General features: G+C 41.2%; 1 protein-coding gene across 43 annotated transcripts in view; it reads right to left on the bottom strand.

The window, feature by feature from the left end:
- The window catches only part of ANK2 (ankyrin 2), a 273,565-nt gene that overhangs the window by 110,985 nt on the left and 136,234 nt on the right, over nt 1–26,346 (bottom strand). For all 43 annotated transcript variants that reach the window (XM_064711446.1, XM_064711448.1, XM_064711467.1 and 40 more), the window contains one exon: nt 5,941–6,042. In XM_064711446.1, coding sequence (XP_064567516.1) covers nt 5,941–6,042 — 102 coding nt within the window. The remainder of the gene's footprint in view (nt 1–5,940; nt 6,043–26,346) is intronic.

Here is a 26,346-nt window from a genome sequence, read left to right as displayed (position 1 = left end):
TTGTCTCTGAGCAGTTCAGAGTCATTTCAGTTGTGAAATAAACAGGCAACATTCTGGCTTTTATTTATCCATTCACAGAGGCAGCTGGAGCCTGTAATTTCCAGTGGGATTTTAAAGCACTTAGCACTTCACAGGAGGTATTTGATGGGAGTTTGTCCAATGGCTTCAGACACAGCAATGCAAACACATTTCAGCACTAACTCCATTTGATTCTGCACCCATGTGAGCAGCACAGGCAGATTTTGTGGTCAGATTCAGAAGTGGAACTAGGAGAAAAGCAAAGGAACTAAAGGAAGGCCATGGTCACAGGCTGCCAAAAGCAGAGGAACACCCTTCTGCAGCCTGGTAGTCAGGAAATGTTAATGAGAAATGTGGTTTCAAACCCCATTATGTGGGAAAAGCTACAGCAGCCAGAACATCCTTATTCCAGAGGAAACACTCTTACTATGGAGCTGCAGAGCCCAGGGATAGCAGTAGTTCCATGCCCTGGTCAAGGATAAATCCTTAGCCAGAAATATGCAGTGAGGTTGACCATAATCACAGATGAGGAATACAGTCTGTGTCAGGGAATATTGTGCAGGCTGAACATGTTTCAGAAAACTCTGGTCTTTCTTGGTTTTTAATCTCAGCTGAGTATCAACTAACCATAATTGCTACCTACAGTGGCTGAGAGCTTTGAGCTAGTATTTTGTGGGAAAGCACAGTGTTCTCCTCACTGTTTAAGAACAAAGACCCGTTCTGTATCTGATCTCGCAGATTCTCTCATCAGCACTTTCCATGGGAAGCTGAAGGGCAGCTTGTCCTCCTCACAGTGTACACAGCTGATGCATTGCAACATGTCATTAAACTTCTTCGCTCTTTAGGAAAAAACAGCAGAGAAACTGCAAAATTCATGGCCCATAAATGCCTCTGAATACAAAAGGATGAGGATAAGCCTCTGTTTTAGTCTACTATGTGCCAAAATATGGAGAGAGCAAGGCTTGTCCCTGTGCTAATCTCTGAAAATACTTGTATTCCTACCTCTGAGCCACGTATCTGTTGATGTCATGTTAAGCACCTGAAAGTTGATATTGCTGCACTCACTGAGTTTCCTCACAACACAGTACTTGTTTTTAATGCATTAAGACGTGAGAAAAAGGAATAGTTGAGGTCCAGAAAAAGCTTACAGGAACAAACTCCATCTTAAAAATAGGACTATAGACATTCAAATTCCATAATTCCTTAAATAAAGCAAGCTGGGGTAAAGAGTAGCAAGCCCTGCACATTAAATGCTGAGGACCAGTACAACCAAAGCCTTAAAGCAACTTTTGTTCTCTTTCTCTCTAATCAGAACCAACGCTGCAATTATTTCCCAGCCCACGTGGCTGATCCCTGCTACTTCTGATGATGGAATCTCAGATTTAATCAATGCAACTCCTCCGTTCCTGTCAACTGGATTTTTGTAGCTCAGAACAACAAAGGTTTCTGACATGTCCCTTTTTCTCTCCCCTGCCCACCAAAAAGTTGGGGAGGGTGAAATTAGTTGTCTGCTAAGCAAAACTGTGCCACATAAGGACAAAGCCTGCATATGCCATAACTGCCATTCTTTTGGAGACTCCTTGGTGATATTAACTCCCATAAAACAACCTAATACTAAGCCTTGCAAGCTGGTGGTTCTTTACAAGTGTTTCTTCCCTGCAGTGCCTGATTCCCTCAATTCCCTTTCCCCTCTACCACCAAGGCAGAGACGTCAATGCTCTGTCCCATGGAGTGCTACAAATGTGCATGTACCACCAACTGCTCACACCACTTCCTGCAGGGCCACCCTTGGTATTTTCACTGCACTGGAAAACTCCCAAGGGAATGTCCACTCCCTTGGACATTCTAAAAATCACCAGCCTACACTTATTCCCCATAAGACAGTCACTGACACTGCTCTTGTCTGGAAATCACCCAGACAAATTCCCTGCTACCTGTGCCTTTGTGTTCAGGTGCCTCACAGAGCAGTCCTCATGCAATGGAAGCTCTTCCATCACTGCCTGGTTCAGCACCAATCCTGCTGTGCCATTTATTCCTTCTGCAACATCACCCAGATCCCATAGCTTCTCCCATTCCCACCTAACCCTATTGTGCCAAAGCCAAATGACACCATGGAAAAGCTATGTCTTGGCAGTGCATCAGATCGACCAGCAGTTCACAGGACATTCTAAATCAGCCAAATCAGTGCTCTGTGAGCTTTTACACCCTTCCCTCTAAGCTCAGCTCTAACTGACGATAACCTGGCAGTCCTAGAAAGCTCAAGTCACCTTCTGCTGGTGAGAATTAGTGACAATGATAAAGAACTTGAAACATAGAAATAGGGCAAAGAAAGTATTTGAAGGAAGTGGGGAAAAGGTTCTATGATAACAGCCCAATTGCAAAGCATAACTTCAAAACACAATGAAAATTAAAAAGCTTTTGTGATTAACACTGTATGGTGGCACTAACTCCTTTTGCCAGCAGAAGCAGAAACTAGAAAGAAGTACCACAGTCTTTGTTAAACTCAAATACTTTTCTCTCTTTAATAGATGGCTCTGTAAAGTCTCTCTGAATAAATCTCTCAGGGAAGTAGAATGTGCATGTGGCAACCTCTTTTCAAGAGAGATTTGGGAAAGGGTACATTAGAGAGCTGGGCATGGCTTTCTGAAGGCCAAATGTTTGTCGAAGTTCTTGCTAAAAATATCACAAAGAAATTAAGTGGACAGTGGGGGGAAAAAAAGAAAAACAATCAGGTTATGAAAATTCTCCTTTTATGTTGCTTTATAGTCTAGGAAGTCAAGAAACTGAATTAACCTAGAGAGTGACATCAAAGGTGGTGCTGCTGACCTCATTATGCTGCAGGGCTCCTTCAGACCATAACTGGCACTGCTGGGAGAGGCAGTGCCTTTCCCCTTGGAAGGAGGGAGGGAGGGAGTAATGAACAGCTGTGCTCTGCCTCTCTGGCACCGAAGGAATAGAGATCAGCTGAATTAAAAGGAAGCCAACAAAACGAGAGCAAAAGCCAAACTGACAGAGATTCAAAAAGCCTTGGAGATGGAGGCCCCCAGAGCAACCTCATAGCTGAACCCTGATCTGTTCAAGGCATTAGACTTCACAGAGGAGCACAGAAGACTTGCTCAAAGCTAATGCCAACGCCCATCACATTTTTTCTTCCAAGACATCACCCTGAAAACTGACAGGTCTCCTGAGACAAGATGGAGAAACGTTACTTTATGCTGCCTTTGGATCCCCAATTCAGTTTCAAAAATCAGCAGGCAGCTGATGAACTCAGTCAGAGTCTGGGGTCTAATTTCTGCTAGAACCTTGGGTTGCACAAATGCACAGTGCAACATTTGTTTTGCTAAGAACATTTTGAACAAGATGCAGTACCAAGTAGCTTTCTCTTGCTATGCTACCTAGAAACAGTAACCATATCCTAAAAAACTACATTTGTAGCATAGAAATGCAGCTTTAAAGGAAACATATTTACAATTGCTATTGGTTATACATCCCATAAAATACCCGCAATTGGACTTTTTTAAGGGACCCCTCATAAAACTGGAGAATTTTGTCCCCTAACATTTTTAACTCTCTTCAGAAATAAACAGAGTTGGTTTATGATTTTTGGAAGAGATGATGGTGCTTGAACTCGGATTCAAGAGGGCAATACTATAATAGGTGAACTTGTTACGCTGGTAGCATTCAAAAAAGCGTATTTAAGTCATGTCTAATTGTTAACTATATAATTGTTTTATTAACTACTCTGTGTTCAGTATATCCAGAAACATTAAGCTCCATTGTATTTTGGCAACAGTTACACTGGGAAAATACTTTGATTATCTATAAAGATATATCACTCTGAAAACTCAGGATGTGAGAAAAAAACATTGAAACTGAAGAAAGAATCTCCTGGTGTTCTCTCCATTCAGGAAAGCTTCTCTTTAACATTATGTATGGTTTTCTTGTATGAGATCTAATCTAAAAATAGCATTTTACTGAGGAAAAATACCCTGCACATACAAAGCTCCATTTTTAAAAGAGCCTTGAGATATCTCACTGTTAAAAATAAAACACACCCCTGCATTTTGCACAGACTGTGTTTGCTTCTCCCCTCAGACAGCTGGAACACAATGACGCAGACACCCCTTCCAAACCCTGAGGAGGAGACAAAGGAGGAGGAATAACTTCAAGACTGCCATGGCTTACTCAATATTCCCTGACCTCTAGCAGAGGGAGTCTGATCCCACTCCCAATAAAATTTACAACACACCAGTGATGCTTAATCACTGGAAGCATTAAGCAAGGAGGGTCTTGGTTACAAAAACCTCTGTAAGCAATTTAATATGGCACCAGAACTGGAGTCTGCCAGAAGCTGAAGTGCTTGGCTGCGCTCAGTGGATGGTGAAAGCTTTCATCTCCCCTACATGGCACAAGTGGAGCTTTGTCACCAGCTGCAGGTGGGAAGCACTTTCCACAGAGGATAAATCTGCAGCAACTTTTGCCATATTCCTCCCATAACCAGTAAGAGAATATGAACACTGGGAAAAAAACCTTGTAATGTTCCTAAGTAGTTATCATATTAACTGTGCTCTGTCTTGGGGGTAAATCTCTTTGTTAATATTGGTGCTTATAACAAAGATGGAAAACTTGTGGGATCTATTTGAACACAAGAACTTGAGTCTAGCTTTACTCTCTCCTAACTGGGAAACTTGAAGTTTGCCAGGTCACATCCCATAAAACTCAGCAAGTTTTTCTTTACAGTAAGTGTTTTAAAGGAAACTTTCTCCTAGACAGTAAGATGAGAACATTCCTGTATGTTTTCAACAAGCAGAACATGAAAAGCCCCAGCTCTTATTCTCCTCATCATTAAATTCCTTGGCACAGCCAACAGATCTGCTCTCACTCCTGTGCCCCAGCTTCCATTTGACACATGCCTTCTTTAATCATCTGCAGCTTTCCTTCAGCAGGGAGGGTGATAGCACCAAACATTTCAGATTATTTCACTCCTGATCCCCCCAGTTAGTCTTTTTTTCTCCACACCCCCCCCACCCAAAAAAAAAAAAAAAAAAAAAATAGTGGTCATAATTCTGGGATTTTACTTCCAAATGGCATAACCACTGTCCAGTTAGTGGCTACTGTGATCAAATCTGGCTAAGAGTTAGGGGAAAGCTGGGCACCATAAAAGCCTGAGCTGTCAAATTCCCCATCAAAGAAACTGCAGTTGTTTCACTAGAAAGCCAAGACACTTCCCAGAACTGATGCAGACACTTACTTGCATATTTAAGTCACAGTTAGAGTCTTATTAAACTTGATGGTTTTAGTCACTTAAATAAATGCTGCAAACGTAGGTCCCTAAGCTATGAAGCCAAAGTAATTGGATTTATATGACAGAGCTACAAAAGAGCCAAGCCAAAACATTGTGTCACATTACAGTCACATCAATGGTGAAACTTTAACAGTGTACTTTTACAGCAGTTATAACTTCCTTGAAAGGAGAGAGAGCATGTTAAGCACAACATTTAAGTATCTTTTGTGTTATATTGTAGATATTACTGACCAGTGATAACAACACATTTAGTTTTGTGGAATAAGGTGAAAGCCCATGGCTACCCCTATAGCCATCTGAGAGTACCCAGAGCTGCACTGCCAGTGCAGGTGATTGCCAAGGTTTTAATCTGCTTGGGCACGAATTATCTGGGCAGCTACAACTACATCCACTCAAGTGCTTACCTACCCTCTGAGACCTCACAAAAACAACAGGGGAAGCCTCAGGCTCCCACACCTGAGCTCTCAGGGGATCAGGGGCTTCACGTGGGACGGCTAAGGAAAATCCATGGGCTGAGCACGTCACATTCAGCAGGATAAAGAGATAAATCACATCTCTACAGTGCCCAGGTGTTTTGCAATTCACTCTTACAAGCTTGTGTCCATGAAATATCTTACCTGATTACAGGTGTTAATGTCTATTCCACTTTTCAGGTATTCCACAACTTTGTCCAAATTGCCAGCTCTGGCAGCTCGGAGAAAGCTTGCATTGCTGTCAGACTGCAAAAAGAGAGGAAAAAAATTATCCCATTAGCCCCTGCTTAAACCAGAGCAGAACCTCATCAGTGGAGTAAGGTTTCCACATTTTATGCTGCAGGAGAATAAAGCCATTAAACAACTGAGTTTGAATTGTATCTGCATTAATTAGCATATTTAAATTAGACTATAATGGCACAAAAGAACTTCAGACCTGTCAGAGTGAGCAAAACAGAGCAATAATTGCTGACATTCAAAATTTAGCAAGAACCAAAAAAACCAACCAAACAAACAAACAAAAAAACCCCAAACAACCATAAATCATAGTAACTGATATTGTCAACAAGAGAAACATAAATGCATCAACTTGCTAATTGTAGTTTTCTGGAGAATTACATATAAATATATAATCTCTTTATATATATAATTTTCTGTCTTATTTATGTATTTATGCATGTTGTTTACAGATGTGTATAAATGTTATTTACAGATGTAGATCTATTATTTTTAGATGCCTATGCTCAAAGTGGGCAGCACTGCACATGTAGCTAACCTTAGAACAAAGCGGATGAAGTACTCAAGGCTGAGTATCCAAATCCAGGATCATGCTGCAAACATTCCCACCCCTAAACTGCCTGCTCTCGTTAAAAAAAAAAAAAAAAAAAAAATTTAGAAATTCTATGAAAATAAGCTTTTATTTTTCAGCCAGGTTGTGGGACATACTGTTAAGCAACAGAATGTGGAACACCTCAGCCCTCTTGCCTTTGTCTGTGACACAAAACAGAGCCCAGAGGTAGAGGACAGCCCGCACTCCCTCGGGCTGGGACTCGCTCCTTCTCATCATGAGAATATCCTAAACCCCTCCCTCTTCCAGCCACTTATTTCACTTGCCCAATCCATTCCAATGCATTTTTTTTCGGTCACCCTGTTTATCACTCGCTTCACAATCCCTGATTCCAACCTATTTTAATCTGCGACAGATGGATGTCATCAAAATCAGCCTCCTTACAACTGTGCTACATGCCAAGACAAAAATATGTCTTTGAGAGCACATCCTTTCCTGGGATCAGGATATGCCCATAAAGACATCAAATTATGTTTTAGTATTTAAGTATCTTTGAAAAAAATCATGTCTTGGTAAAAACATTAACAAACAACAAATATCTGAGTGCATGAGGGGTAAAACTGGACACACTGGTTGGAAAAAGCAGCTTTGCCCTCAATAATAGACGTTTTACCTTCTTTCTCCCCATTTTTTTCCTGCTTTACTACTACAACAATCATTTACCATAGCAAAACTACAATCACCAGCTTTATACTTTTAAAAGGTTAAGAAAAAATGATGCAACAAATTACCATCTACAACTTTGGGTTCTTAGGGATGAACCAATCATTGCTTTTTTTTCTTTCACACAGAATAACATAAAAAGCTAAAAGTGCTGACATCTCAATTATTGCTGGGCCCTCAGATTATAGCTAAGCCCACACAACTCTATGTCATTTGTTTCTGGCTAACAAGACACAAGTAATGCTTTCCAAGCAGATTCTCATTTCCTTGATTCATAATTTTATTACCTCATAATCAAATTACTGCAGTGTACATCACTTCCAGTACACTTTCCATACACTGGAATAATGATCATAATGCAGAACATTAACTTCTTGTCTACATGAAGACTATTTCAGCAGTCCATATGCTTCATATATAAACTCCCATACAAGTACAAGAGACTAGCCACAAAACATTGAAAATATTTTGCAACATGTTACAAGGATTAGAAGACTTAGAAATTGAGAATACTCAGATTTTCCTTCCCAGTTGGCCAAATCTAATTTTTCAATAGGTTGTCATTAGTTTCTCCTTTGTCCCATTCTTCTAATGCTTTTTAAAAGCATTTTTATCAGCACTACTGTCTCAAACATTTATTCTCTTTAACACACTTCAAATTCAAATGCATTTTGACAAAATCCCTCCAGTAAACAACAGCAGAACTTTCCTGTAGTCTTACCCTGTCAGACAAGACAATGAATCTGGATCTGTCAGCTTTTCCAAGGATTCCGTAATCTCTTGAAATATTTTGTTACACAGCCCCTCACAGTCTTCAGAGCTCCTCACGGCCCTCAAGGTCCCTCATGGCCTCCAGAACCACTTCTTGCAGCCCCTCAGAGCCCCTCACAAATCCCTCAGAGCCCCTCATGTCCCCTCAGAATCCCTCACAGTCCATCATGGTCCTTTATGAGCCTCCCAAAGTCTCTCCAAGACCCTCATGGCCCCTCAAAGTCCCTTTAGAGCCCCTCAGAACCCTTCAAAGCACTTCAGAGCCCCTCAAAGTCCACCACAACCCTTTAGTGCGTCTCCAAGTCACTCAGAGCCCCTCGTGGACCCTTGCAGAGCCTCAGAACACCTCACAGTCCATCACGGCTCTTTAGAACACCTAAAAATCTCTCAGAGTCCCTCATGGCACTTTAGAACCCCTCATGATCCCTCACAGCTCCTCACTGCCCCTCATCATCCCTCATGGCCCCTTAGAGCACCTCACAGCCCCTCAAAACCTCTAACAGTCCATCATGGCCCTTTAGAGCCTCTCAAAGTCCCTCAGAGACCCTCACAAGCCCTTTAGAGCCCCTCAGAACCACTCACAGAGCTTTAGATCCCTCACAGTCTCTCAGAGCCCCTCAGAACTCCTCACTGCCCCTCATAATCCCTCATGGCCCCTTCGAGTCCCTCACGGCCCCTCACAGACCTTCAGAAGCCCTCACAGTCCATCATGGCCCTTCAGAGCCTCTCAAAGTTCCTCAGAGACCCTCACAATCCCTTAGAGCCCCTCACAGTCTCTTAAGGGTCTCTCAGAATCCCTCACAGTCCATCACAGCCCCTCATGGCCCTTTAGAACCCCTCATGGTCCCTCAGAATCCCTCACGGACCCTCTGAGCCCCTGACAGCCACTCATAGCCCCCAAGAGATCCTCAGAGCCCCTCACAGCCCCTTTAAAGCCTCTTAAAGTGTGTCAGAGACCCTCATGGCCCTTCACAGCCCCTCACAGTGCTTTAGAGCCCTCATGGCCCTTTCTAACCCCTCATGGCCCCTCACAGCCCTCATGCCCCATAGCCCCTACACAGTCCCTCATAGTGTTTCTCACTGAAACCACCATATCCATCTTTACAGTTTGGTGACCGGTGAAGAAAAGCTGTCAACAAACTGTCATTTGAAGGCACTTTCTTTACAAGAAAGAAGACAAAACCACAGACCCAGCGTCCCGTGCACCATATGGTACTTATCACATCCCCTCCTCCTAAGCACACGCCCCTGAGCGGTTTTCTTGAGTGTTTTACACAGTTTTACAAGTAGATCATGCTTGAAAGCAAACACTCTGCCAGTGAGGAAAGGAAAGGTTTACAGGAGAAGAGCTCACCGTAAGCAGCAGCAACATGTGAGCATGAGAACATGAGTGCCCTGTAATTTGGGAAGTCTCAAAGCCAACATGGTAATGTGCAAAGTCCCAGCTGGCAGCTCTGCCCTCCAGCCTCAGCCCAGGCAGCCAGAATTAAGCTTCACGCTGTGTACATGCAGGCCCTAAGGTCAGTCAAATCTGTACATTATAGACATGATATAAGAATATGGTGTGAGGGATTAGAAAATACTGAGATGGTATTTTATAGTATGGGTGGAAATCATCACCTGTGGATTTAACCAGCTTTTTCTAATGCGCTGCTCTCAATACATACGCAGTGACAGAGCACGACAAGTCCTCACTAATTACTTTTTTAAAAAGAAATTATGTTTGCAATGCAATTCCAGTACAAAATATAGATACAAAGGTAAATTTATAGTAGATAACATAAGAAATTGTTCCCTGTTAGGGTGGTGAGGCCCTGGCACAGGTTGCCTGGAGTAGCTGCAATCTGCCCCATCTCTGGAAATGTGCAAAGCCAGTTGGACAGGGCTTGGAGCAACCTGGGACAGTGGAAGGTGTCCCTGCCTGTGACAGGAGGTGGAACTAGATGACACTAAAGGTGCATTCCTAAATCTATGACTTTTGGGAATATTTGGTTTTATTGGACCTTGTAGACATCTCCTATATTTTAACTTTTCTTATGAACTTTTGACTGAGGATAGGTAATTCCAGCTATAAAAAAGAATTGTCAGATCACTAGGAACAAATAAACTGCAATGTGAAAAACATCAATACAAGTACACTCACAACACGGACACAAACATTACTTTATAACTACCTAGCTGTCAGATACTGCATAAGGAAATACAAGAAATTATCAAGTGACTATATGAATATATGATTGTGGATTCTCCCTCTTTCTTGCTAATTACATTGCTGCAATTTAACCTGAATTCGAAACATATATTTCAGGGAATCTCAGCATATATGGAAATTAGTATTTTAATCAAATAGACCTTCCCTTCTTGTTTCTCTGTCCCCACTCCAGCTGCCCTTCCTATTTTGCATTATGTACCACATCACTTACTGCACACAGCCTGTTTCTCAAAGGCATTTTAGAGAGAAGTGCAAAAATAAATCCTGAAATCATATGCTGTACCAAATCCATAAAATATTCAAATTTGCTAGTGAATATCAGCTTCATGCATAAGAAGGAAAGACTGGGGGAGTAGAAGCCTTCAGTTTTCAAAGGATAGCTTTCGTCATAACAGTATCCAACAAATATTTGTTTTCAATTGTTTCTGTAGAAAACCTATTCCTACATGTTGGATTTGGGTTTTTTCCCCTGCAAGTAAGTTGAATGACCCCAGTCTGTCCAAAATCTGAAATATCTCTGTGAGAGAACAGAGTCCAGCACTATGGGCATCCGAACATTTCTCATCTACTAAACACAGTTTGTTAATGGAATGCTGGCAAAAAAATAATTCAAAACTCAAGCCCAATGTCCAAATAGGTTAAATTAAGGTGCATTGCTTGTATATTACAATGTGTATCTGAGTGGCAATAACACTTTCTGTCTTACATTTCAAGCATGGGCTTGGGAATGCACTGCTTTGATTCTATGGAGAAAAATTTACTCAGCTCTAACTTTTGAAGGTATTGTCCCTGATCAGGACATGAGTAAAACCTGCTTTACATAAATAAAAAAACTCAAATTGTTATTGGTTAAAAACCTTCGATGTTCAAGTGAATCCTGTGCTATCACTGCAGGTAAAGCCAGCGTTAAGCCACAATTAATCAATATGGCAGGGGTAGGTGACAGTGTTAATGCCATTTAAAAACTTCAGAGTTGTGAGGCACTGTTTGTACAACAGCTGTTTCTATAATTAGCAAAATGCTGATAGCTTGTGAACTCTTCCTCATTAAGAAGCTCCTAACTGACTGCTGGCTCATCATGTTAGTATATCCAGGGAATGCCTGGAGTTGAGAATTCAGCTCATGGCAGAAGGAAAGTTGCACCTTCTAAACTCAAATTTTCATGGTTTCTTGATGCTATTCAGTACTTAAAGATGCAAATGGAAAAACAGCAGGTATGCGAGCACATATTTTTCTTTTTTTTATTCCCTCCTTTCTAATGTGTCAGTTTAAGCTCCCATCCTTGAGACAACCACTAAATTTTGTCCCAGTTGGCTTGGCTATTCTCTGATTTCAGGAACCATCTGTTCCAACCAGCCATCATTTAATTGGGTGCAACTCTAAAAGTGGCACAGACCAGGTGTTACCGTTACCCAACTCACTCCTCCCATACGGATTTTTGCTCATTAAGGAATCTTCCTCCATACCAGCATTCAGATGCAAAAGATGGGAATTCAAATAAAATGCTTTTCCTCATGGAATATTTTCTGTAAAACTTGCCAGCAAGTTTATCAGTGGCTCACATTTTATCTACCATACACTGATTTTTTTTTTTTAATTCAGCTGAAAGTGCTGCTGATCTCCAAAGGGCATCACACCAGAATAAGGAGCAATAACTACAAAGAGGCAAAGGGTTTCTCACATGTTTAGCTTTTAATTAAACCCCCAGAGCAGAGTCTGAGCCTGCAGTTCTGATACACATGCCATAATGAGAGCTAAATATTCCACTTGCAATGGCACAGGCTCAGTAATCTAACACTGATAAATGACTTAAATGAGATAATAACAGCTATAATGGACACATATTTTCCCAGCCCTTAATGAAATAACATTCATCTTCTGAAAGAAAAGAAATACAACAGTGCTTTGCTCTCAAAGCCACTTCCTTTGCCCATAAAAACGTATGTTTTCATTCAATTCATTTACTGGGAGTGATGAAGGAAGACAGATTAAATCACAGATCCTAAAGAAATTTCAGTGTCTAAATTCCTGGATAAACAATGGGCCAAATTTTCTTATTTCAATATGAAAACAAGAATTTTTATCACTCAGCTTTTGCCATTCAACCATGTACAAGCATTTCAGATCAGATTCATCCTGCTGTGCACCTTTGTTTGTATGGAATTTTTTCATGAATACTCGAACTGAAAATCCCACAAATGTAAAATAGTAGCTTTCACTGAACAAACATCACGTTCTCATAATCTAGAGCAAGTTCTTATCCAGGAAAAAGACACAAGTGGCCTTACAAGAAACTAATATTTGTTAAGAAGAATCCCAGGATTTGTGAGATGTGAAGAGGAAGATAAGATTTCAGAGGTAAGAGATCTCTAACAAATTAAATATTCTGTGCCAAGAGGGGGCTAATAGCATCTAGTAATTAATTATTTTAAAATGTCAAAGGTCTGTCTCCCTAGGTTGATATTGATGGTTATAAATCAGAAAAATAAAAATATTCTTTAAAGCACATATCATGAACCTGAATAATTTAAGGTGCTTGGACTACTTAGGCAAATTAATCATAGAACATCATTAAGGATATGGAAAAGCTGGCACTGTTGCTACTTTTTCTGGCACTGAGCTGGAGCTGTGGCTGGAGTTGCCCTCACCACACTGTTGCGGACATTTCAGATGTGACCCCACACTTTGCCATGAAGATTGTGGATATTTTCAGCAAAAAATATTTTGTAATAACAAGCGGGTAAAAGAGGTACAAGAAGAAAGAACACTTGATTCAAACAATCCTTGATTTCAAATCAAAACACTTTTAAACACGGAAAATTATTCCCTGACCCAGAAACCTGGGATGGCATTGACCAGATTCCTTCCAGTATAGGCTGCATTCCTCAGAATGAATATTGTCTCATTAGCTCTGCTAAGGGATGTGTGGGAGCCCAAATCACACACTGCCAGAGCAGGTGGGAAGGGTAATGCTGTTTGCATTTATTATACATCTTGGTAAGAGCTTTCTTGTGTCAGACAAAGAGGCTGCAACCCAAAGGAGACATTGCAAGATTCAAGATTTAGTGTGTCCTCAAAAAATTGCTTTCATTGGTATGACTGGAGATGGAAAGAACTATGGCAAAAAAAGAAGCTGAGAAAATAAACTAGGTTAAGTGATTTATGATTTATGCACATTATAAATAAAAAATATATTACAAGTCCAATATATATATATTCATCAACTTCTGGGGGTTTCAAGATTTGCATAAAACAGTTCTGTGGCAGTTTCATATCTTTTTATGAGACTGTTCTCAGAAAGATGCATTTGAAATTTAAGAAAATTTTTATTGCTGCTACACAATACCAACAAACATATTTTTGAGCAACATAAGGAGGAGGAGGAAACTGCCCAGGTAACCTGGGCTGAACACCACTTCCTGCACCAAGATTGCTCCAAACAGACACAACTGAACAATTGGTAATGCTGATAGACTCTTCTAATTTTTACTAGTGGAAAAGCCAGGCTTCAGCTATTCCATTTCTTGTTATTGATAGGAAAATTCTTAATTATTCATAGGGAATTACTTTAATTTTGAGCTGCTTGTTAAATTTTGACATCTTTGACTCTCTTGCCAACTCTGTGAAATTCCAGAGCTTGCAGGATACCTTCCAGCCACTCTTTTCTCTCTGCTGGAATGCACAAATGCCTGATCAGTTCAGCTTTGTTTTTAACCAGGAAAAGAATAAAGGGATATTTTGGAAAGCCACTTTAAACTATGCTTAATTTTTGCCACATCTTTAGGTCTAATTGATCTGAAACTAAACAGATTTAAGTTATTTGCTAAAGGGAAGGTTTAAATGCACACTTAACCTTGTTCCTGAATTTGGCCAACATTGGCAAATACAGTAGCAACAGGAGAGGAAGAGAAAACTAATGTAAAATCACCCCTTCCTCAAGCCAAGAAGCAAATGCCTTCTATAAACCTTTTATGATCCTTAGCTGCCTCAGACTTCTGTAGGAGTCCTCCCACTCCGTTCATTAACTTGCCATACTGGCCTGGCTGCTGATTGTACTGTGTCAATGAAGGATTTGTGAGAACTGAGGCAAAACTGCATAGCTTTCTGTGGAAAAGAATGGAATAAAATCTTTTGCCCAGCTGCATGTCCCTTCCAAAGGCAGTACTTGAAATGACAGATGTTATTTTAATCCATGCTGATTTTACAGTAAAAGCAACCTCAGTTAGCAGGGTTCTAACAAGGGACAGTGCATCAGTACTAGCTGAACTTGAGGCATGTGTAATCCCTGTCCTTCCCCTGGGCTATTCATCTTCTCCAAAACAAACTTTCTGCTATAAATCCCAGCTTGGAAATCCCGTGTGGGTGTCAGAATTATCATCAGCACATGTCTAAAAAACAGACTCTCAAATGTACCTGGGAAAAAATCTTTGCATTTAAAAAAGAATAAAGAGAAAAAAAAAAACCCCACAAACCACCCTGAAAAACAACAAAACAAGCACATCACAGGATTTGGGCTTTGAGAATCAAAGATTTTCTAGTTTGATTAATAATAAAAGCTGGAAATCTCTTCATTACTCTAAAAAGCAGAAATGTATAATCCTGTTGTTTAATGGGAACATTTCTTGTGTTGAAATTTGAGACAAAGAATCATTTAGTCATATCCTGAAAAGGTAAGGATTTGAGATACCTTCAGATGAGCCCCAGGATTAGTCTTGGCTCTCCTAGTTGACACACGCATTTACTCAAGTCTCTTAAATACTGATATGAAACCAAGATCTCCTCTAGGGGAACTGAATAATATTAAAGGAAGGAAAAATATTTAGCAGTCTCTGGATACCATATATTGAAATGTTGAGGTGCTGGTAACAACTGTAGAACTTGGCAGGCATCTAAATGGTTTCCATGGCAAGTTTCCATCACTGATGGTGCTCCTAAACAGAGGTAATAATGCTAGAACACCTCTAGAAAGAATTAGGATGCCATTCCAAACCTTATCTAGCAGGATAATAACCAGGCTTAATAAAAATCCAGGTTGTAAGTGAAGTTTAAGACAGACTGTTGACAGATAATCCTATCACTCTCAATTTTTCATTCCCTATGGCCAAAGTGACATTTCCTAATAAAGAAATGTGTGAATGCTGTCTGTGCTAAAGGGTCAAACTGCTCTACCCACCCAAACACCATTAACCGATCGCCCATCGATTCAAATGTACTGGTTCCATAAAACAGAAAAAAAACATTTCATGCTGCTTTGAAATGGGCTAAAATAGCTGTAAATAAATGGTGTTACCACAGTTGCTAATTCAGCAAGACTCATCGCACTTACTTGTACAGAGAGGTAAAAGGAACACTCAAGTGGTAAATGAAGAACCTTGTAATCCTAGGCCTAAACCTTAAACAACTCAACTCTGGCTAGCAGAGAGAGGCACCAGTTTCACCTAACTTCACCTGCAGAAAAGCAACAACGATGTTAAAATCCACCTTGCCACCACTTCTATCTTGAGCAGGGAGGGAAAACTCCTATGAATGCTGCAGTAGGAAAATCCTGTGCTGCAACTCAGAGAGCAGTCTGTCCCAGGCAATTTGGGATACCTGGTTCTGAAGCAGCAGATTGCATTGGATTCTTAGGTTAGACAAGATTAGATTCGCAAAGCAATTTTGCCATCTGAGTTGGCTGAATATCAGCTGAATTGTTCTGAACCTCGTATCTGCTACAAGGCTCCTGGAACCATCATATTCAGCTTGATGTGGCAACTCTTTTTAATGAGCCAAGACAGGGAGCACGGCTACAGTTACATAAAAGCAGAGGAAATCTATAATAGCTAACAGGGTACTGTGCTGGATACCATATTCCTGTTCAGGGGAAAAAAATAGATACACAATTTCTCCCTGCAGAACAAAGCTTTACTGACATTTCTAATTTAGAGACACCTCTTCTTCTTTTAACTTTTTTTCTTCAGAATCATAAAGATGATAAGAGACTGAAACATTCTTAGGGAAATACAGGAACTTTCTTTTGTAATCCCCCAAGCACTGTAAACCTGAATCAAGACAGACATTCTAAAGAAACTTGTCCAGTCCCTACCAGGGTCACATAAAGCCAAGATCTTATGATTGAACACATCAAAGACATTATCAAAGTGCCTGATCTCTGCCTGCTCTGAAAAGCTGCGTAGGCTGAATGAAAAGTATCCAGAAAAATAAAAAGGAAGAGAAGCCTCAAAGATCACATGCTGCTCACTCCTGCCTCCTCTGAGGGCTGACCTTATGCCAAAGGGCAGCTCAGAGGCTGGACGTGCCAGGAGAGCTGTTTCAGTTTGCTTATTTGTGTCACAGGGGCTTCCATACCTTGGCTAACAGCTTCAGGGAGATCCTCTCATGCCCACTGAAACCACCCTCGGCAGGGGAGGCAGGCCCATCCTCCCCCACAGCCCAAGGAATCCCACTGGCCCTCCCCCTGACTGCATGTTTCCCACCACAAACACTGGAGATTATTTGTTAATTCAACCAAAAACTGCTTGGTAGGAGGGAAAAAAGCCTGTCTGTATCCAAAGAAGTAGGTTACTTTCATGTTTTAGCTTGAAGAAAGTTTTATTTCAGAGGGTTTGGAACTAGATGATCTTTAAGGTTCCTTCCAACCCAAACCATTTTGTGATTCTATGAAGAATGGGTCCAGCTGTGTTGTCAGCGAAATACAACATAAAACTGCTCAGAAAAATCCAGCCAAAAAAATATGCTACCAGAAATCCAATACATCATCAAAAGTGTTTTCTGGGACATGCAAAACTCCTTGTGAGCTGCTGCTGGGAGTGCCTTGGGTCTCCTCTTCCCCTACAAACACTGGAACTCAGCTCACCTGCTCCTCTGTGCTGCACTGCACTAACTGAGGCATGTGCAAAGCACCAGGTCAGACAGACCAATTCTAGTATACATCAGCTGCAGACCACATGAGATTTGGATACACTGACACTGAAGGTTTACTGATCTTCCTATGCTGCCAGAAGTTCTGACACAATATACTTCCATTGCCAATTTTGAAAGAAATAGCCCCTTAATGAATTTCTCAAACAGAATGAGAAATAAAGAGAAAAAGAGAGAAGAGACACTTCATTTACCATAGATACCGCAAGCATTCACATCTTAATGATTTTCTTCTGGTTTGCTGCACAAATGCTGACATTAGTGTCATAAGTGGGATCCCTTGTCTGTGCCTGGTCCCACTCACTGTAACCCTCATCTACATGAGGATCTGTGTGGCTCTGTCTCTATTGCACACAGAAAACAACATGCAGTGGGCAGGCAGCAGCTCAAAAGTAAACTACTGACTTCAAGTTTGGAGAAATATCAACACAGGATCATTCCTAGCAGTTGTGCAAACCAGGATAACTAGATAATATCCATTCATTGCAGGGCTTGTTTAACCCACAGGGTTCTCTCTTCACAGACCTCAACCTCCTGGTAGCTGACAATGCTTTGAAGCCACTGCACAGCTCAGTGACAGCTGCTTTTTAATCACAGTCAGGGCAGCAAAGCTTCTGCACGGACAAGTTTAGCAGACCCCTCAGTACTGCAAGCTATCCAGTAAGGTTGTGAGCAAAGCCATCCTTTGCAAATGCAACATGCACAACCCTGATCTGAATTTTTCCCTGTGATTCCTGTTTTCTTCAGCCAAACTTACCAGGGCTTCAGGCTCTTTACTTTCTTCACTGTTGTATCCATAATAATCGGGAGTTCTATCCAAGTCCTGTATGTTCCCCTGTGTCCTTAAGCCCTTCTCTGAATGACAAGCCTGGCAAATGGGTGCATTGCCCATATCAGTTCTTCTGCTCCCTCGGAGCAGGGGGACGGTTCTGGCCCCGCAGCGGGCGCCCGGCACTCCCGGGGGACGGGCACCGGCCGGGAGGGGGGTCCCGCCCGTGCTCCGCTCCTCGGCCGCTGCTCCCGGGCCCCCCGAGCCGAGGCGAGTCCCGCAGAACCCGAAACCCCAGCAACTGCGGGCAGCGCTCGGTGACCATTTCCAATTCAGGCGCTGCCCGGCTATTTTTACACCTACCAGGCCAGCTATGCATGTCAATGGCGTGGGGTGGGCCGGGGGACGGCTCTCCAGCACGGAGCCGGCCGGCCCAGCTCGCAGAGTTAAAGTCCCGCTGGGTGGAATGCCCTGCACACACGGGTTATTGAGTTACCCAGCTGCGTGCCTTTCAATGGTTTGATTTTTTTCCCTGCCCTGCTTGGTCTCACTGTGCTTACATAAAGCACTGAATTTCAGAATGTCGCCAATGCCTTCTGAGATTCTAACTCAAAAATATGATTTATTCAAGCCTATTATTCAACATCTACTTGATATTTACCAACCAAGACAAAGTGGATGAGCATAGATTTCATGACCATTTCATTTCAGTGATTCACACGGTATTTCATGTTGATGTAGCCAATAACTGTGATGAGCTTGCTTTGGATTGATATGTCCCCTGGCTATGATTTCAAATGAGCTCAAATGTATCCAAAAAGGACAATATCTGTTGTTAGATCACTTTTTCTCTCATCTATGCCACGTTTGGGATTTTTATTGTCAAATTGGTTTAAGGTTGGTGTTAATCTTTTAGAATAGTTATGATTAAAAACCAAGGAAAAATCCCAAACAAACAAACAAAACAACCCAAAGGAAAATAAGAACAATCCCACTTATTACTTATCATGCTTGCTCCCATTAGGCTAAAAACAATGTTCAGGATTGCACGTTGGAATCTACCTCTTATCCAGAAGAAGCTCAGAGCAGAATTAAAAAACACTGACACCACACCACCAAAACCCAACAAAACAAAAGGAAAAAGATAGCTTAGAATTAATTTTCAAACGTGACCAGCTGGGGACAGCAGAGGCAGAAGGGACAAAGTGTCTGCAGATACCAAAGCCCTGTAGAATATACCACCCTGCACACCCAAGCCCAGCAGAGCTGGACATCTATTTAAAAACTTAAGCCCCAAATTACTCAGAAACAGAGATCCTCACAGAACTGCAACAACCAGCCAACTCTTTTCCCTTCGAGTTTCAATCCATAGCCAGTATGGCAGCCCACATCAGCAGGCAGCTCTCCATGGCAGCCAATTGATTCCCACCCAGTTCCCCTCCACAGCAGCACCAGTTATGATTCAAGAGACCCAGCTCCCCCCAACCCCCCCACTATTGATGGGGTTCTCCTTTTTGTTAATTATCCTGAGGAGATTTTAAGGGGCTCTGTAATTGTCCCTTGCTGATGAATGCTCCAGGATGGATCACCTCAGGTGCAGTGATGGATACATGCTGGATAGACACTTGCACAGAACAGTTAAATTGTTGCTTTTGCCCTTTGACATGTTTGCCAGCACTTGGCAACTGTTCCAGAATGTTTGTGCAAGTCTCATTTGCCCATAATTAGCTGGTAACGAGTTCCTTCAGCTCTTCCAAATCACCACCCGTGACAATGAAAAGGCATGTACACACTGCCAGAACTTCTTAATTTAGTTATCAAAATAAAAGGATGGAAGAAGGAGTCCCACTAAATGCTTGACCAGACCAAAGTTCATGTAACCAAGGTTCCAACATAAACTGGAACTACAAATCTCTGGATAGAGGAAGCTATTTAATATGCAAATAACTTACTGGAAAACATAAGGCACCACTCCAGGGGAGAGGGTGGAAAACTTGAGTAAGAGGCATTCCTGGGAAATGCTGCTTGTGGAAAGCAATAATCTGTGAAGCCATCGGAGGGAGAACAGGGGAGAAGCTTCCTGCCAGAGTCTTTCAACAATATTACTGTTGTTTGTCCAAGTGCCCCAAGACTGTAGGGCAAATTGCTCAGAAAGCGAACACGTTCATGTCCTGCCAGACCCAGGGCACGGTATCCTAACACAGTGGATGTTGGAGGGAAGCCTGTGTGGGGGAACATGGTGCTGTATCTCTGCATTCCCATGCTCCTTGCTGTCTTGGTAGGGCTGCAAACCCACCCCAGGCAGCAGCAATGAGGAAACCAGAGGCACAGCTGGCAGGCACAGAGCACCTCAGCCCTCCTCAGCAGCCCAAGAGACCTTTTCACAGCACTAACTCCAAACCACAATCACCCCCTGACCCAGGAAACCTTCAGAAACTGAATTTAAAGTGTCTGCAAGAAAGAGAGCAGAGCATCCCATGTATTGAAGAACTGGTGCTAAGGCAGGGTCCCTCTTTTCCCCCCAAATGGGGAAAACATTCTGCTCTGAGTGTTTCTAAGCCTACAGCATTTATGATTGTCAGCCTTAGGGCAATACAAACCATAAAGCCCTCAGCAAACTTTTGGGCATTGCAACTTTCCCGAAGATTCTCACAGTAAATGTTGCAATGGCTTGATACTCTCAGCTGGTTACTACTGGCCATCCAAAAAAAGCAGCGTGCTACAAACCCACTGCTTTGCAGTGACTTGCAGAATCCCAGCCAAGACCTCAAAGACCAACAAGTAAGAAGCAGTGAAATCCAAGCTGCAAGTTCATCTCCAGAGGGAGACTTCATTTGATGGGATAGCATTCCACAGCCCAGGAATGGCACAGCTTAAGTATTGTAAGATAAAACACGACTAAGGACAGTCACACACACCCAGGTAAGCAGCAACAGAAGAAAAACTGCCCTGCTGTCAGGATAAATGTTTCTTTATCTTTTTTTTACCATTACTAGTAAAAGGGGGAAAAAAAATCCAGCAAAAATGTAGAGAGAAGAGCTCCAAGTATCAAGGCAAATAACTGTTAGCAACAAAAATCCCCACTTTTATTATTGTTAAATCTCTCCCCAGAGAGCCATTCCCCATGACACTTGTATGGTTAAATATAGTAATTTAAAAAAAAAAAAAAAGAGACAGAGAAAAGAGACTGCACTGGGACCTATATACTTCTAGATCCCCCGAACTTTGAAATTATTTAATGATTTGAAGTCTTTCACTCCTGGGGATTTTTCTATGGGAAGGTCAAGTACAACTGAGCTCACTTGCTTCTAGCAATTCTTTTGGGTCAGATCTTGAGCTCATGTAGACAAACTCTGATGAGTCATGACTTCATATCATTTATGTCCACCTTTATGCTTTACAACAAAGTCACTGATGAGATCACTATTTCCCAAAAATTCAGCCTTTTCTTCCTCTGGTTACAGAGACCACAATAAACAATTCCCAAACCCTAAGCAGCCTTTACAAAGGGGCCATTGTCTGCTCCAGAGAACCTAGCAAAAAAAAAAATCCTCTTTGACTTAAATATTTTGAGTCCAATCAATTGCAAAAATCTATTTTGTGCCATTTATAGAAGACTTGCTCTGCTTTTGATGATGAATCATTTGACACATTAAGCCTAATGATCCTCTCTGGTCAGCTCTTAATCCAAGTGGCACCACATATATTTTAGCCACTATGAAAAAAAGGAATGAGATAACCTGAGGTTTAATCACTGCAGCTACAGATCCTGTTGGCACTGGAACCTACAGATCCTGAAAAAATTCTTTCATGGATAGGAAAGTATGAAATAAATACAAAAAGGCACCTGAGCCTCCAGCATTGCACAGATAAAATACATCCTTACTTTACAGATACAGGAGCTTTTGGATGACAGGTGTGGCACAAGAAGGCAAAAACAACCCCAGATTTCACAGAGATGCCTTGCAGGCACAGGAGTTTATGTATCACCTATTTTTCTGACAAAAATTGCAGCTGATATTTATTTTCTCTCTCAGCCTTGGTTCCACCTCATGGGCAACAAAAGGCACACGTTAACACAAAACACTGAGTAACACAAGGGAAATCTTACAGGCATTGTTGACTAATCACTAAAAATCAATGCACAGAGAAATATTCAACATCAGCCTGAGAGTAAAGGGTTAAGATGCAGTTCTGGGCCACCCATGCCAACATAGCTATAAAGTAAATTATCGCTTCTCATGGCCAAAATAGCTTTTTTGCTCATTTCAACAGAACTAAGGCATTCTTTGAATATTTCATGGTTGTTATATCCTCCTGTGGCACTAAGCTCTAATTGGTGCCTATTTGTATCAGTCTAAATCTAAACCAAATCTCTGGCCCTTTATTAGCTCTGATTTTTCTTCCTTAACACAGACCAGATACTAATTCTGCCTCTAACCATCTTGTAGGATATTGTGAAGCTATCACATTCTGAATTTGGAATATGAAGTAAAGCCTCAATTCTCCAAGAAAGTAACTCAGTTTTCTCTTCTGAATACATCAGCAGGAGCTCACTGCTGATTCTGAAAAAACCCAAGTCTCCTAAGCTCTTGTTGCTGAAATGCAGAGGCTTCTGAAGTTCTCACTTCTATTGGATTTCCTATGAGTTTGACACAACTTTCAAAATTAAATATTGCTTATTTTAATATAAAATCAGTTTGTGGGGGGACCACATATTTCATGTATAACATAAAAAACAGTTTGCCTCATATACATAGGAATACAATGCATAAAGTTTGCCATGTGTTGCATCTTTTCCTTTACTGTAGCTTAACAGAATCAATTAATTCAATGAGGAATGAAATAACAATGTTAAATACGTAATTTTTCCTTTGCCTAAGAGCACATTCTCAGGAATTCTCAAAGAATTACATACTTTTGGTTAGTATTGTGCCCCGACTTGAGCTTTTCCTCACACATTGTATCAATGGCTGCTGTCATGGTGCATCATTGATGGTAAATGATACAAAGTGGTTCTTCACAGGTTCTTAAGCAAAAAGCCAGAGTTCATTTACTTGGTTGCTGTGTTATTTTGCACCTCGTGCCTGTCTGTTATCTTGGGGCCCATTAAACACATCTGTTAGAAATGAGAGTTGCTAAGTTTCTAAGTTTCACATTAGAAAATCATTATATCTTGAATATTTGCTTTAATGACTTGCTCTTGATGGTTAAATTAGAAACATAAAGAGAATATTTGTGCCACTGAAAATAAACTAAACCTAATGCCCCAATTCCCATACCAATCTGAGTTAATGCATACAGATCTAGGTACAGGTGCACACACACACTGAATACACATGTACCAATGCTTAAAACAACCTGGCCATGCCTAGTGCACCCACATTTAGTTGAAGTGCAGCCATAAAACTGCAATTTTTCTATTATTCAATATCATATCCATGTTTTATGTGCTCAGCTAATGGCGCTGTCAGCTACTTGGGAAAACAAAACAGAATGCAGCATTACTGACTCCGAGTTTCTGCCTTTAACAAGGCTCTGGTACAGATGAACATACATCCAGTTTGGAGCAAGCTCCAAAGACTTCATCTGCCCAATTTTTGAAGAAAGAGTGAGTCATGAAAGGAAAAAATTATCTGCTCTATTCGTCACATGTCAACAAACAGTACTTGAAAGCTTGGGTTTTTATCACTCCTGTCTAATATTTTGCCTTTCCCCACACTGACAAAGTTGCAGTAGATGATAAATAAAAGATTCCAGTCTTCCAAAAGCAATTCCCTCTGATCAAAAGGGTTCTAACAGAGTACAATCAAGAATTTTTGTTTCTGTAAGCAAGCAATTTGTGCCTTATAGTGACATACATCATCCAAATGAGGGCCAGAATAGCATGAAAAGCAAATAAGTCTCCTGAGCAAGAGACTGAACTTCATTATCGCAACCACACATGCAGTTCTAAATAGACAATTTGAGATCTTGTGATTGAAAACACCTTCACATCAATCATCAGCTATTTAAGGCCTGCCACCCTGGGGAAAAAACCAAATCACCTCCATAAAGTTGATAGAAGCACCAAAGGTCATCGGGAAGAGCACATAGTCTATAAACAAATCTGCATCAAATTCTGCTGTAGTTCTGAATAACGAATAAATTAGGAATTGGGAGATTATGACCAACTGACAAAGCAAGTGCTTGGGCACTGTAGTCTCTCAGGGTTGTTAAAACCAGCAGTGCCTAAAAATTAGAGAGAGCCAAGAAAGGCATAATGACAAAACTGAGCCATTTATCTGCAGAGAAATCCTAAGAATGCTGTAAAACTTTCTTCAGCTGCCATTTCTAAGTCATGATATTGTGAGATGCACAATAATGGTGCACATCCTGTGGCTGCTAAACACGAGGCAAAGTAACCAAGGTTTTAATAACTTCACATTCTTATGAGAAATAAACACATAAGAAAGAGATAATCAAATAAACATTAGCTTTGTAGATAAAATATTGGAAAATTCAGGGAAGCATGGAACAGAACAACACCTTTCACCAAAAAAAAATCCCACAAACTTTTGAAGTCAAAGAGGAGGACCTTCACGTGCTGTCTGCAGTTCTCAGTAGCAGCCAGCAGATGGGATTGACACAACAACTGCCCTCAGGGACACAAGCCCAGATTTAAACTGCACTGCAAACAGGAGTTATCCCTTTTCAGTCTGGTACCTCTGAACTGACAACTAATGAACAACACTCATCTGGCTTGCCTGCAAGCCATAAGCTATGGAAAGGAACATGCTGCATGAACAGGTCCACACAGAAAAACTGGTTTCTCTCAAAACCCAACAATGCAATTTTAAGAAAAGCATAATTACATAGGAACCAAAATTAGGAGTAAGGTCCATTAAAGGAGCTCAGTTAAAATAGACAAACCAGCAAAAATCCCAAACATACATAAACCCACAGATTTACTGCCAGCAAGAAACACAAAAATTTACTAAATAATCTTGCATTTACTTGCATCAAAAATGTACTAAATAATCTTTCCAAATTTTCAATTGCAAGAAAAGGGCTACAGCATTTATTGGAAATTTTATGCTAAATTATAACTGTAACATTTGATCATTACCAAATACATTACACTACTGAATTCTCCTATATACCCTACAGTGTCCCAGGCACTGAGAGAGAACCCTTGGCCATGACCACTCCCCCACCCATCCTTAACAAAGCCCCAAGGCTTTGTGCCCAAGACAGGCAGGAGAACTCAAGTAAGCAGCAGAGAATGACATCCCTCAGGCCACCAGCCTCTTCCAGCTGGGAGCACTTTTCCCACCTGCATTACCTCTTGCCAGCCCCACTCGGTCTCTGTTACAGCTCATTTATTTGGCCTCCATGGCCCCACATCAAAAATTGGCCCCAAGGCAGTAACAAGATGGAAAATAGGTCAGAACCTCCACATACCACTCCCTTCTCCAACACCTTCTCTCAATACTGGATTTCCATCTTTCCTCTCTGACAGCATCTTCCCAAGATCAACTGGGACAGAAATACGTGAAATTTCAATGACATGGAATGGAAAATTCATTTACTTCCTATTAGGTAATAGGCAAGATCTGAAATAGATTCCAATCTATCCCAACCTGCCTCCTGTTACCCTTCCTTTGTGAGAGCAGCACTTTCTCCTACAACCCGCCTGGGCTGGGAAGTCCCATGGACTTCTTTAAGTGCTCATCAACAGAAAAAATAATTCTATACTGCTCCTTAGTCTGTACTACAGTAAATAAGTATTTTTAAAAAACAGGGAAGAAGAACCAAGATTCCCATCTCATTGGAATCAACTCCCTATTTTGTAGAATGCAGCACTAAACTTATTCTTTCCTACCAACTTGTAGCTTCAGAACTCAATCCAGATGATCTTTCAGAACAACAGCAAAATATGCTCTGTATTTGAGATACAAATGCCTTTAAAGCAGTCATATGGCAATGCAATCCAACACTGATGAAAGAGTAGAAGTGAAAGAGTACACGCAAATATTTCAGCCTGAAATCATGAAGACAGCCACTGATGAAGCCCCACATCTCAGGACTTCATCAGATTGAGTAAAAATAATCTGAATTTCCAATCTACACTCAGAATGAGTAAAAATAATGGGGGGGGAGGGGAAAGGAATTTGTAAGCTAAACAATAGACAAACTCCCAAGATAAGTAAAAGCACATCTATTAAGCAATGATGCTCTAAAATAAAGCAATTTTGTACAATAAAATACTTGAAGAGGCTACCATTTCCCAGGCCAAATGAATATTAAGTGAAAGACCTCAGGTCCTATGCGGGAGCTCCAAAAGTCCTGCTGCACTCACAGTGACAAATAAAATTCTTTATTACT

The sequence above is a fragment of the Zonotrichia leucophrys genome, chromosome 4 (genome assembly GCF_028769735.1).
Source record: "Zonotrichia leucophrys gambelii isolate GWCS_2022_RI chromosome 4, RI_Zleu_2.0, whole genome shotgun sequence".
Classification (NCBI taxonomy): Eukaryota; Metazoa; Chordata; class Aves; order Passeriformes; family Passerellidae; genus Zonotrichia; species Zonotrichia leucophrys.
The sequence above is the reverse complement of the archived record's forward strand: the minus strand, read 5'-3'. Positions and strand labels throughout refer to the sequence as shown.